General features: G+C 43.8%; 1 protein-coding gene across 1 annotated transcript in view; it reads right to left on the bottom strand.

Moving 5' to 3' along the window:
• The window catches only part of TDRD9 (tudor domain containing 9), a 234,388-nt gene that overhangs the window by 192,589 nt on the left and 28,072 nt on the right, over positions 1-13,727 (bottom strand). The window contains exons 7-11 of the mRNA XM_073638628.1: positions 7,476-7,640; positions 7,008-7,111; positions 5,624-5,685; positions 818-872; positions 184-268 (exon numbers count right to left, since the gene is read on the bottom strand). Of these exons, the coding sequence (XP_073494729.1) occupies positions 184-268; positions 818-872; positions 5,624-5,685; positions 7,008-7,111; positions 7,476-7,640 (471 nt within the window). The remainder of the gene's footprint in view (positions 1-183; positions 269-817; positions 873-5,623; positions 5,686-7,007; positions 7,112-7,475; positions 7,641-13,727) is intronic.

Genomic DNA, 13,727 nt, shown 5'->3' with positions numbered 1-13,727 from the left:
AGCAGGAAAAAAGGATTTTTGTTTTCTGATAGTCTCTTTGGGAAACCTGACGTCCGTTACTTCAGTATCTTCCCTGTTTGGATGGAGTCAGTACAGATTTTACCTCCACAAATGATGAATGTGGCTCTATCGGATCTGGTAATACAATAGTCACACACGGCACAGACACTGAACAGCCATTACCTTCCTGTACCCCAACACAGGAGTCATGAAGACCATATTCTGCTCATCGAGGGTGATGCTCGAGTGTAACGGGTACACGTGTAATCTAAAAGCACACAACATGATCACATATATATGTGTGCCTGTACATAATTTGGGGGCAGAAAAAAAAACCTTGAGAATTGGGTTCTCTGACCAAAGCAAGTGCCTAATGGTGCCCATTTGGATAAGTGATAACGTACTGATCATGGGGGCTGTACCAAACGGCAGAACAGGGTAACTTTTATTCCCTTTACAAAATGTAGCAGCAAGTCGGATTTCCAATCGCCTCTCCGTACGGGGCAGCATGAAAACGCCGATCACAGACTCGGCAGCCCCATAGGGAATAAGGGGAGCGGTGGCGGAGCATGTACACAGCCGCTCTAGTCTTCTGATTGGTGCGAGACCCGGTGGTCAGATCCCCACTGATCAATGAATTATCACCTATTTTGTGGACAGGTCATAACTGGTTTTCACCAGAAGAACCCTTTAAGTTTATTTAACACCAGCGCAATGCAAATACATTTTGTTTGTTTTTGTTACTTTTTTTTTTTTTTTTCTCTGTCTGCAAAGACATCGGAGCTCGGCATGGCACAGACAGATGATGGGCATTTACCTTTTATGTACCATGCTTGTGAACAGCTCGTGCATATAGTTGATTTCATACAAGCCTGTAAAGACGCAGAGAGGAAGAGTCAGTGCTTCATTAGTTCAGATTGCTTAAAATTTTACTTTCATCCCAAACTGCAACAACTGATCATCTTGCAGGTTATTTTGTAACTAAAAACAATGGAAATTTCAATTCATGTGGAAAAGAGGAAGGAGAAGCAGTAATTATTCCATCACGTACCGCTCACCAAGGAGAAGCAAGAAGCGAGGAACTAATCGTTAGCTTGTTGTAATACGGGACTTGTCTGCTATCAGATCTGCACTTACACAGTGTCAGCTTAAAGGAGCGCTCGACAAATGTTTTTTACTATGTATATGGGTCCAACTCGGCTCAGTCGCATCTATGCACCCCCCCCCCCAGTGGGCTGCAGTACTTTTCTGTTGTAATTTAAGCCACTTATGTGGCATAAATGATTAATCTGATGGATGGCCACTACCCGCCCACTTTTCAAACCATTGTCGTAGCTGTGCATGCCTGGGATTAAACCACCAAAATTTTTTACACCATTTCAAGTTGAACAAAATTTAAAGTAGTATTTCCACACAATTTATTAATCGGGGCCATAGACTGCCTCTCAGGATATTATTTCTGCCCTAACAGACAAAGAGTGCTGTGATACGGTGACTGAGCCATAAAATGATTAGCTGAAGTTTTAAAATAAGTGCCGTGAGTAGATTTTCCCAAGTGTATTCCTATGAGATACAATTTCAGTTTGCCCACCCTGCCTTCTGCTTGTTGGAGCTGACAGCAAGAAACCTATCACAAGCAGGAGGTGAGGAGGAGACAGGATGAAGCTGCATGTATACACGGCAGCCCGTCAGTCATTACAGAGAGGGGCAGGGAAACATTCTGGTCATGAATACATTCCTACACGTTAGGGGAATAATTTCAATGCTCATAAAAGCAAAAAAGGTATAATTTTTTGAGCCTGTATTTGTGCTGTCAGCAGAGGCTTTAAAGGGGTAGCCCGGGCTAATGATATTGATGACCTATCCCTGGGATAGGTCATCAATATCAGATTGGTGTGAATCTGACAGTCTGCACACTCACTGATCAATCAGTCGTTAACAGCTTTCCCCGTGGCTGGGTGTACACAGTGAATGGAGCCTTGTTTATAGTGTGGTGGCCGTTACCCAGAAATGTAGATCGGTTCCTACTCAAGGTATACCATGATGTGGCCAATTTATGTTTTCGCTGATTGGTAACGAAGGGCAGTGTACAAACGACGTGTGAGAAAGAGCTCAGCTTTTAGCAAAGCACCTGCTCCTGGTAGACACAGGATATTAGTGCATCAGCGCCATACTATTACATTCCTCTATAACATACATGCCAAAATCTGGCCAATGGGCCGAATATGGCCAGCAGGGTGATTATAGATGGCCCACGAAACCAGAACTGCCACCCCTATATGGGTCCCCTTATTCTGTATGGAGGTCTATGTGGGGCCCATTATTCTGTATGGAGGACTATGTGGGGCCCATTATTCTGTATGGAGGACTATGTGGGGCCCATTATTCTGTATGGAGGACTATGTGGGGCCATTATACAGTATGGAGGACTATGTGGGGCCCATTATACTGTATGGAGGGCTATGTGGGGCCCATTATTCCGTATGGAGGTCTATGTGGGGCCCATTATTCTGTATGGAGGTCTATGTGGGTCCCATTATTCTGTATGGAGGTCTATGTGAGGCCCATTATTCTGTATGGAGGTCTATGTGGGGCCCATTATTCTGTATGGAGGTCTATGTGGGGCCCATTATTCTGTATGGAGGTCTATGTGGGGCCCATTATTCTGTATGGAGGACTATGTGGGGCCCATTATTCTGTATGGAGGACTATGTGGGGCCATTATACAGTATGGAGGACTATGTGGGGCCCATTATACTGTATGGAGGGCTATGTGGGGCCCATTATTCCGTATGGAGGACTATGTGGGGCCCATTATTCTGTACGGAGGACTATGTGGGGCCCATTATTCTGTACGGAGGACTATGTGGGGCCCATTATTCTGTACGGAGGACTATGTGGGGCCCATTATTCTGTACGGAGGACTATGTGGGGCCCATTATTCTGTACGGAGGACTATGTGGGGCCCATTATTCTGTACGGAGGACTATGTGGGGCCCATTATTCTGTACGGAGGACTATGTGGGGCCCATTATTCTGTACGGAGGGCTATGTGGGGCCCATTATACTGTATGGAGGGCTATGTGAGGCCCATTATTCTGTATGGAGCACTATGTGGGGCCCATTATACTGTATGGAGGGCTATGTGAGGCCCATTATTCTGTATGGAGGGCTATGTGGTGCCCATTATTCTGTATGGAGGACTATGTGGTGCCCATTATTCTGTATGGAGGACTATGTGGGGCCCATTATACTGTATGGAGGACTATGTGGGTCCCATTATACTGTATGGAGGACTATGTGGGTCCCATTATTCTGTATGGAGGACTATGTGGGTCCCATTATTCTGTATGGAGGGCTATGTGGGGCCCATTATTCTGTATGGAGGACTATGTGGGGCCCATTATTCTGTATGGAAGTCTATGTGGGGCCCATTATTCTGTATACCGGTTGGCCTGTGACATTGTCTAAGTTTTTCATTTTGGCCCCGTGTGTTTGAGTCTGACATCCTTGCTTTATAATAAGGCCCTTTAGCGGCTGCTGTAAAAAAGGCCTATTAGCCGTCGCTCAGGGTTTAATAAGCTGAGGTTTTGTAAATCTAAACGATACAAAAGGAAAAACCACAAAACCAATTAAAACACATGCAAGAAGATTCTTTGCTAAAAGGTTAATGCAAAGACATCCGAGCTGCCATATGAAATCCTACACAGACTAGAGAAAGATAGTGTCCGAATTAATATGGAGCAGAAGAGCCTTGTGGAAACAGCAGCGCAGAAGAGAGCGGGAAATGGAATAATTGCATGTTATTTACATCCTCTGCCACAAATGTATTGTGACATGTACAAACCTAAGGCTGAGAGACCCAGATAAATTAAATGACTGACAGGAAGGACATTTTGCAATGCACTGCAGGCGATCCACACGACTGTCGGCGAGCGCACTCCAGCGCTATACTTTACGTGCTTCTTGCCTCAGCCGAATCATTACCCTCAACAACTTCACCTAAAAGCCTGCTCAGTGTCCTGAATAATGTCTGATGAGACCACGGCTCACAGCACCCAGAAACACGCCCCATAAAACTGGTCAGGAACCTCTCAGGCTTTATCGCCATCTGACGAGCGGAGAACCGAGGGAAAATGTCAGTTTTACACTCAGACGAGGCGTTAGTCTTTTTTTTTTTTTTTTTTTTTATTTTGGGCGCTCGCTAAGATCGAGAGTAATTCTTTCAATTAGATCATTTTAGGGGATAAAGCGCTTTAAATAACAATATCCTCCCGGGTATAAGGACTATTGGCGATGGTGGTTATCGGGTGAACAAATCCATTAATTTATCAGCGATAAAAAACTTCATAAAAAACTTAGAGCAAGATTTTTTTTTTCCTTTTGCAATGAGCCATACCTTTTTTTTTTTTATGGTCACCACAGCCATATGAGGAGGTATATTTTTAAGTGACGTGTTGTACTTTTGAACTAAACCATTAATTTTACTAAATAAACAATATGACCGTCAGTGGTGGCACAGCCCAATAAAGAGGAGCCCTCGGCTATCCTAACAAATAATTTACTTTATATATAAAAGTAACAATTCTAGAAGATTCTGCGTGTTGTGAGGATTTTCCAATGCCAAGAGCGAGATTGCAAGTACGTGATTTGCATGCAGGTATGTGATTTGCATACACGCAGTCACATGCTGACTAGACTGCACAGCCTCCGTACAAGGGAATTGAGCAAGGCCGGACAAGTCTAGTCGGAATGCGGCTGGAAGTATGCAAATGACATACCTGTAGTCTCACGACCACCAGCTAGCGATAAATCCTCACAGCATGCGGCATGCGTGCTGGGATAATTCACACGTCTGCAGTCACGGAGTGCATGGAGTGACTGCAGACTTGTACCCTAAGGCAGGAAAACCCCTTTAAAAGCAACCTGTCAGCTAATTCATGCTGCACAAGCCAAGGGCAGCAAGAATCAGAGCCTGGTTGGATGACTGCAGCCAGGTATGTTTTTCGCCCAAACACGCCAGCATTTCAAATAAGATATAGCTAAAAGATCTGTCCGTCTTCTCCCCACACCGCTGTAGATGTTTGACAGGTCTCTTCAAATGTGAAAACATCGGGGCAGACTTGTCAATCACCGGAAGTGTTGCGGGGAGAAGCTAGCCGGGGGGTGGAGCAGGACTTTGTACGTCTAATCCCATGGTCTCTGGCCGCATCTTCTAACTAGATCTTCTCTGAAATGCCAGAGTGTTTCAGAGAAAAACATACCTGTCTGCAATTGTGAAGTCACGCTCTGATTTTTGCTGCCTGCGGTTTGGGCAGCATGAATGAAGAATAAAAAATATAGAAGAATAAAAAGGACAAATTATTAAATATAGTGTGCTCCCACCTAGTGTGACACAGCACTGACTAGTGAGTAATGGCACATCCACCTAAAAAGGGGTATAGTGACACTCTGCTCTCACTTTATTCATTTTTTCAATAAGGATCAATGAAGCGATTTCAGGAAATATATTCTAGAATTTATGATGGGGAAAGCAACTCCGTATTCCTCTCCCTTCCTAATAAAATCAGCCATGTATAAGCCCGACTTTACAATTGGGACACCTGCTTCCCATTACTCTTACCCGGTAGAAACACCAATACACTGTTTGGCTCGGTCGCTGTTCTGGGGGATCTCTGCTTTTGCCTGAGAAAAACAGAGAAATCTTAATAAAGCACAAGACATTGTGGACAATTGTAGCTTCTGGCTTTGTGGGAACAGTTTGGGGAAGACCCTTTTCTGTCCCCCAGCGCACAAGCTCCATAAAGAAATAGATGGGGGAAGTTTGGTGTTAGAACCTAATCTTATTAATCTCGACCCCATCTAACATCTTTGAGATAAACTACAACGGATATTGTGAGTCCAGCCGTCTCCCCAACATCAGTGTCTGACCTCACAAACGCTCTTCTGGAGTAAAAAGGCAAAAAATTCCCACAGACGCCTCCAAAATCATGTAAAGATCCTTCAAAGAAGAGCGGAAGCTGTTATATCTGCAAAGTGATGACCGACTCCGTATAATTGTCTATGGCTGTTTAATGGAAGGTCATAAGAGCTGTTGTAAGTGGAAAGTGGAGGGGGCACATACTTTTCTTCATATATGTAAATATAACATCCGCTTTATTAGGGGACATCCCTGCTCATGCGTCCTGTCAAAAGTGATTGTGTTGTCACAGGATGACTTCCAGGCTGCAGGATCCAGCAGCTTGTCCAAACACATTACCGTACTCATTGCCGAATATAACTCGTGTTACCCACAACTGTTTCCCTTGTAATATTTTACAAAAGGAAGAAGCATTTTATATAAGTGTTAATCCCTCAGAAAAGGACAGCAATGCCGGCCAGCAAGTCCAGCAGACACGGCCACGTGTGGGTTATGTAATGTTGGAGATACGCCGCAGAAGGCTTCCTGGAGAACGGGGGCTTTTTTATTTTTTTTTCTAGTGGTTTAATATTAGAAATAACAAGCGCTGGATGTGAAGCAGCCTATCTGCCACTCCACATACAGCTGCTGCACCGTGACCTGCAACCTCCAACTGCTCACAGCCCAATGCTACATCTGCCATATCCAGACTAAAAATACAGACGGAATATGCAAAAGGCTGAGAACAAAAAAATAATACATTAGTGAAGAAAGAAAGCCAGTTTATAAGCCGAAGGTAGGAATGGATCCAGCAGGAAGGAGAAATATAAGGCCGTCCTTGATGTTTCACATTCATTTACAATCCATTTCTGGCATGTGATTACAGCTTGATTTACAGCTCCCCAAAAGCTATTTATCTACAGGTAAAGGGTTAATCTGCAGGTTAATAGCATGGCATTGTCGCCCAGCCTGGTGGGATGCTGGATGTACCACCCTCCCACCAATCTGATGACTAATCTAAGGCATAGGACATCAATATCGAAGAACAGGACAAGCCCTTTAACCTGTTCCAGTCTTGTTAAAAACTTGGTTTAAACAGGTTTCTCACCTCTGCTCCTCCTTTTCCATGTCATCAAATACATGTATCAAAGATGCTGCCAGCTCATACATTTCTTTACATATCCCTGGTTCCTCAAAGAAATTAGCTGCCACCTAAAACAAGCAAGGCAAAAATAATTATTAAAGGAGGGTAGAGGAGGCGTCAGTGATTGACAGCAGCATTTAAATGGATGAACAGCAGCGATTGGAGCGAGATGCATTGTGGGATCAGCTCCTGAGCCAGGACTGGTCCCAAAGTAGGTCATCCTACATGGAGGTGGTGCTAAAAAGGGTAGTACTCTGAGCAAAACCACCTCTATTAGCTCAGCCAAAGCAGATCCCAGTGTGGAGGGCTGGGAAAGACCAGGTCTTACTCAGTAATCCATTTATTTGTTCGAGTGCCATGTGATATTACATCCATGGCCATCACTGAAGGTTAGAGAACAAATAAAAGATACAAGATTAGGTTAATACGTGCCTTCATATTAGGTGTATGTTTTAAGTCATCCAGATAAGACACTTCCACGTCAAAGGGTTTCCCTTCAACCTTGAAGACGTACGCGGGGACCAATCTGTTGTGGATCGGCACAGCGAAGTAATCAGCAAATTCTTTGCAGTTTATGGTGGCGGACATCAAAATGACCTTACAAGAAAGAAAAAGTAGAATAAAGCGCTCATCGACTCCTCTATAGCCATGAGGACCCCACTACAAAGAGACAGTCTGCTCACCAGAGACATCCTTACTAGTGGCTACCAGCCTGGCATTTAATTAAAAGAGATGTGTCATGTGAAAGGACCCGTTTTATTGAATCCTGAGTTATCGAGTGTATAAAATCAGTCATTTTACAGGAGGGGGGGGGGGACGTGAGCTGTGATATCACCTATTGTGAATGGTGGATCCGGTGTTAACACCTCTATATACAGTAGATATCAGTCATTGTACAGGAGGGGGAGGAGGTGAGCTGTGACACCACCTATTGTGAAGGGTGGGTCCTGTGTTATCTACTGTATATAGAGGTGTTATCAGTCATCGTACAGGAGGAGGAGGTGAGCTGTCACATCACCTATTATGAATGGTGGCTACTGTGTTGTCTACTGTATATAGGGGGGTTATCAGTCATTGTACAGGAGGAGGTGGTGAGCTGTGACATCACCTATTGTGAATGGTGGCTACTGTGTTATCTACTGTATATAGAGGTGTTATCAGTCATTGTACAGGAGGAGGAGGTGAGCTGTGACATCATCTATTGTGAATGGTGGATCCGGTGTTATCTACTGTATATAGAGGTGTTATCATTCATAATCCTGTCTGTGACTAATGAAACTTCTGAGTAGTCATCTGTGCAGAACAAGCATTGCGAGTCTAGTATACAATCTAGTGGAAAGTGTAAGAAAGTGCAAAGATTTCTGGGATGTATTTTCTTTTTACTTTACATACTTATATGGAAAATAAAAACACACTCTTAAAATACATATTAACATAAAAACCTGCTTTAAACAATAAATCATTTTAGGATGATACATTCCCTTAACCCCTTCCCGACATGCGCTGTATATATACTGTGCTGTGTTTGCGCAAACATCAATATACACCGCTCAAAAAAATAAAGGGAACACTTAAACAACAGAATATAACTCCAAGTAAATCAAACTTCTGTGAAATCAAACTGTCCACTTAGGAAGCAACACTGATTGACAATCAATTTCACATGCTGTTGTGCAAATGGAATAGACAATAGATGGAAATTATTGGCAATTATCAAGACACCCTCAATAAAGGAGTGGTTCTGCAGGTGGGGACCACAGACCACATCTCAGTACCAATGCTTTCTGGCTGATGTTTTGGTCACTTTTGAATGTTGGTTGTGCTTTCACACTCCTGGTAGCATGAGACGGACTCTACAACCCACAGAAGTTGCTCAGGTGGTGCAGCTCATCCAGGATGGCACATCAATGCGAGCTGTGGCAAGAAGGTTTGCTGTGTCTGTCAGCGTAGTGTCCAGAGGCTGGAGGCGCTACCAGGAGACAGGCCAGTACACCAGGAGACGTGGAGGGGGCCGTAGGAGGGCAACAACCCAGCAGCAGGACCGCTACCTCCGCCTTTGTGCAAGGAGGAACAGGAGGAGCACTGCCAGAGCCCTGCAAAATGACCTCCAGCAGGCCACAAATGTGCATGTGTCTGCACAAACGGTTAGAAACCGACTCCATGAGGGTGGTATGAGGGTCCTACGTCCACAGATGGGGGTTGTGCTCACAGCCCAACACCGTGCATGACGCTTGGCATTTGCCACAGAACACCAGGATTGGCAAAGTCGCCACTGGCACCCTGTGCTCTTCACAGATGAAAGCAGGTTCACACTGAGCACATGTGACAGACGTGACAGAGTCTGGAAACGCCGTGGAGAGTGATCTGCTGCCTGCAACATCCTTCAGCATGACCGGTTTGTCAGTGGGTCAGTAATGGTGTGGGGTGGCATTTCTTTGGAGGGCCGCACAGCCCTCCATGTGCTCGCCAGAGGTAGCCTGACTGGCATTAGGTACCGAGATGAGATCCTCAGACCCCTTGTGAGACCATATGCTGGTGAGGTTGGCCCTGGGTTCCTCCTAATGATGGACAATGCCAGACCTCATGTGGCTGGAGTGTGTCAGCAGTTCCTGCAAGATGAAGGCATTGAAGCTATGGACTGGCCCGCCCGTTCCCCAGACCTGAATCCGATTGAGCACATCTGGGACATCATGTCTCGCTCCATCCACCAACGAGACCATCCGCAACCTCATCAGGAGCATGCCCAGGCGTTGTAGGGAGGTCATACAGGCACATGGAGGCCACACACAATACTGAGCCTCATTTTGACTTGTTTTAAGGACATTACATCAAAGTTGGATCAGCCTGTAGTGCGTTTTTCCACTTTAATTTTGGGGGTGACTCCAAATCCAGGCCTCCATTGGTTAATAAATGTGATTTCCATTGATGATTTTTGTGTGATTTTGTTGTCAGCACATTTAACTTTGTACAGAACAAAGTATTCAATGAGAATATTTCATTCATTCAGATCTAGGATGTGTTATCGGGGTGTTCCCTTTATTTTTTTGAGCAGTGTATATACAGCGCCATGATCGCGAGGGCTCACGCTGAGCGTAGCTGCAATCAAATGTGGATGTCAGCTCTATATGAGAGCTGACATCCTGCAGTAACACCCACCATCGCTGCTGCCACTGATTGTGGGCGTTTAACCCCGGTGTTGCACCTGTCAATCGTGACAGCGACATCGCGGGACATCGCAGAGGGAGGGAGCTCCCATCAGCACAGCGATGTACCGATGGTCTCCATGGTGACCCCGAGTCCTAAGATGGCTGTGGGATCAGCCAGGGACGGTGGCCTGTCAGGTCATGCTCAGATCGCGAGCGGACATGCCTCCTCCCTGCCTGTCAGACGCTGACCTGATGCTCTAGTGCAGCAGCGATCTGTCACTTTGCAGTTGATGTCCCATCCTGGGACAATATAAAAAAAATAAATAAAAAAAAAATAACAAAATAATAAATGTGTAAAGAAAAAAAAAAATACACATTTGCCATCGCTGCATCCTGAACGACCCGACCTATAGAACTGTCCCACTAATTAACCCCTTCAGAGAACACCGCTAAGAAAAAATAATTAAAAACTAGGCAAAAAAATGTGAAGCACCTGGGGGTTCAAGGTGCTCACCACACATCTCGATACATTCCTTGAGTGGTCTAGATTCCAAAATGGTGTCACTTGTGGGGGGTTTCCATTCTTTGTGCACATCAGGGGCTCTTCAAATGAGACATGGCGTCCACTAATGATTCCAGGAACTTCAGCATTCAAAAAGTCAAACTGTCCTCTTTCCCTTCTGAGCGCTGCCGAACACCCAAACAGTAGTTTTCCCCCACATATGGGATATCTGCATGCTCAGGAGAAATTGCACAACAAATTTTGGGTTCCATTTTCTCCTGTGAGGCTATGTGTCCACGATGCAGAAATGAAGCAGAAAGTTTCTGCAGCATTTCTGCATCTCCCTGGCAGAAAAAAAGCATGTGGATTGTACATGCGGATTGTACATGTGTTTTTCCTGCCAGGGACATGCGGATGTGAAGCGTTCTTCACATGCATTTCCGCATGCGTGTGTCAAGCGCTTTCCAAGCAATTTTAGCATCACTTGGAAAGTGCTTGACAACTTGGTCACACTACGACCATGCAAACGGCATATATAGTGTGACTGTAAAGAATGTTTAAAAATAAAAAAATAAATCGATACTTACCTTCCGATGGCCCCCGCAGTCTTGCTGCGCTCCTGTGCTGGCTGTCGGGAGATCGTGTTGCCCTGTACTGAAAGACCTGCCGTCACATGACTGTGACGTCACCGCAGGTCCTTCAGTCCTTTGCGATCTGCCGGCAAAGGAGAACAAGCACTGCGCGGGCCACCAGAAGGTGAATATCTTTATTTATTATTTTATTCTTTTTTCCACAGGTACAATGGTACCCAGGTCTGGATGAGAGTCTCCTCTCCTCCAGACTTGGGTACCATCTGCACATAGAAACGCATATAATCCATGTGTACAAATGTACTGACACGGATTATATGCTTTCAATGCAAGTCAATGGCGGCGATTACGCTGCGTGTCCGCAAAATTAATGGACATGCTGCGGATTTTTGAGCGCAGCATGTGCATTGACAGTGCGGCTTGTCATTGGGGACCATGGGGGACGGATTACCAAGTGTTTATGCTGCGGAAATTCCGCAGCATAAACGCTTGAAAAACGCATAGTGGGCACATACCCTTACGCTTGTGGAAAAAAAAAATTGGGATCTTTAGTAAAAATTTTGAGAAAATAAAAGTTAATGTTCATTTTTTCATTCCACATTACGCTATTTCCTGTGAAGCACCTGAAGGGTTAATAAAGTTCTTGAATGTGGTTTTGAGCACCTTGAGGGGTGCAGTTTTTAGAATGGTGTCACATTTGGGTATTTTTTGTCATGTAGGCCCCTCAAAGACACTTCAAATGTGATGTGGTCCCTAAAGAAAAAAAAAAAAAAAGTTTTGTAAATTTTGTTTGAAAAAGTGAGAAAAATCGCTGGTCATCTTTTAACCCTTATAACTTCCTAACAAACAAAAAAATTATGCTTCAAAAATTATACTGATGTAAAGTAGACATGTGGGTAGGCTTGTCGATTAACTATTTTGTGTGACATAACTCTCTGATTTACGATCATAAAAATAAAAAAATAAATAAAAAAGTTAGAAAATTGCGAGATTTTCAAAATTTTCACCAAATTTCAGTTTTTTTTTTCCACAAAAGTCATATCGATGAAATGTTACCACTATCATGAAGTACAATATGTTACGAGAAAACAATATCAGACTCGGTGGGATCTGTTGGAAGCGTTCCAGATTCAGACAGTGACAGTGACAGTGGTCAGAATTGTAAAAATTGGCCCGGTCATTAAAGTGCAAACCACCCTCGGGGGTAAAGGGGTTAATCCAAGAAACAAGTAGAGCGAAAGGTCAGACATCCAACCACCACTCCATCCATTCTTTATGGAAAAAAATGGCTGCTACAATTTACATGCTGACACATTAGGACTGGCCAGAAATGTTTGGAAACCAGTTTATGGTGACACAAGTCTGATTCTAGGGCAGAATGTTGTCTCGGCCGACGCTCACTTCAATGCAAACAATTGTACGTTTCCACTGGCCTGCAGCGAAGTGTAGGAATTAATCTGAGCGAACACGAGAAAACTCTTAATCACAACACATTACACTGGTCAGAGATGAATGCCCATCACCCTGCGGGAACACAAGTTTTATTTCCACAGACTAACTAGGATCATATTAACCCAGCGTTAGCCATCCGGGTACATGATGGACAAGAGATATGCAAAATGGAGAAAGAGGCTTATTGTGTGGCAATGATGACCTAGCAATGCGATTCTTGTGGTCTGTGACTATTACAGCGATACCAAATGTATATAACGGGTTTTGTCTTGTTTTGTTTTTGATATTGGCAAACAGTATGAACATTGCAAAAAAAAAAAATTGGTTTGTGTTTTGTTTTTTTTTGGGATGATTTGTAAAAACTTAATTTTCGAGTAACAAGCTTTCATTTTTTATTTTTTTTGACTGGTACCACTTAGAGGATGCATGTGTTATAACCCCCCTTTTTTGGGGGGAGAGGGGGGAAGAGAAGAGGGTTCAGACTTTATTGTATGGATTACATAATATTATACTTTGATAAACTTGACTATTATGGATGAGGAAATACCAAATCGCTTTTGTTTTTTGACTTCGGATAAGTGTATTTATTAGAAATTCTTGGGATTTTTATATACAGTACAGACCAAAAGTTTGGACACACCTTCTCATTTAAAGATTTTTCTGTATTTTCATGACTATGAAAATTGTACATTCACACTGAAGGCATCAAAACTATGAATTAACACATGTGGAATTATATACTTAACAACAAAGTGTGAAACTACTGAAAATATGTCTTATATTCTAGGTTCTTCAAAGTAGCCACCTTTTGCTTTGATGACTGCTTTGCACACTCTTGGCGTCTTGGCTGCTTTCCACCAGTCTTTCACACTGCTTTTGGGTGACCTTATGCCGCTCCTGGCACAAAAATGTAAGCAGTTCTTTGTTTGATGGCTTGTGACTATCCATCTTCCTCTTGATTACATTCCAGAGGTTTTCAATGGGGTTCAGGTCT

Source organism: Phyllobates terribilis, unplaced genomic scaffold (genome assembly GCF_046119375.1).
Source record: "Phyllobates terribilis strain yellow unplaced genomic scaffold, ASM4611937v1 Scaffold_7__3_contigs__length_470593459, whole genome shotgun sequence".
Taxonomy (NCBI): domain Eukaryota; kingdom Metazoa; phylum Chordata; class Amphibia; order Anura; family Dendrobatidae; genus Phyllobates; species Phyllobates terribilis.
The sequence above is the reverse complement of the archived record's forward strand: the minus strand, read 5'-3'. Positions and strand labels throughout refer to the sequence as shown.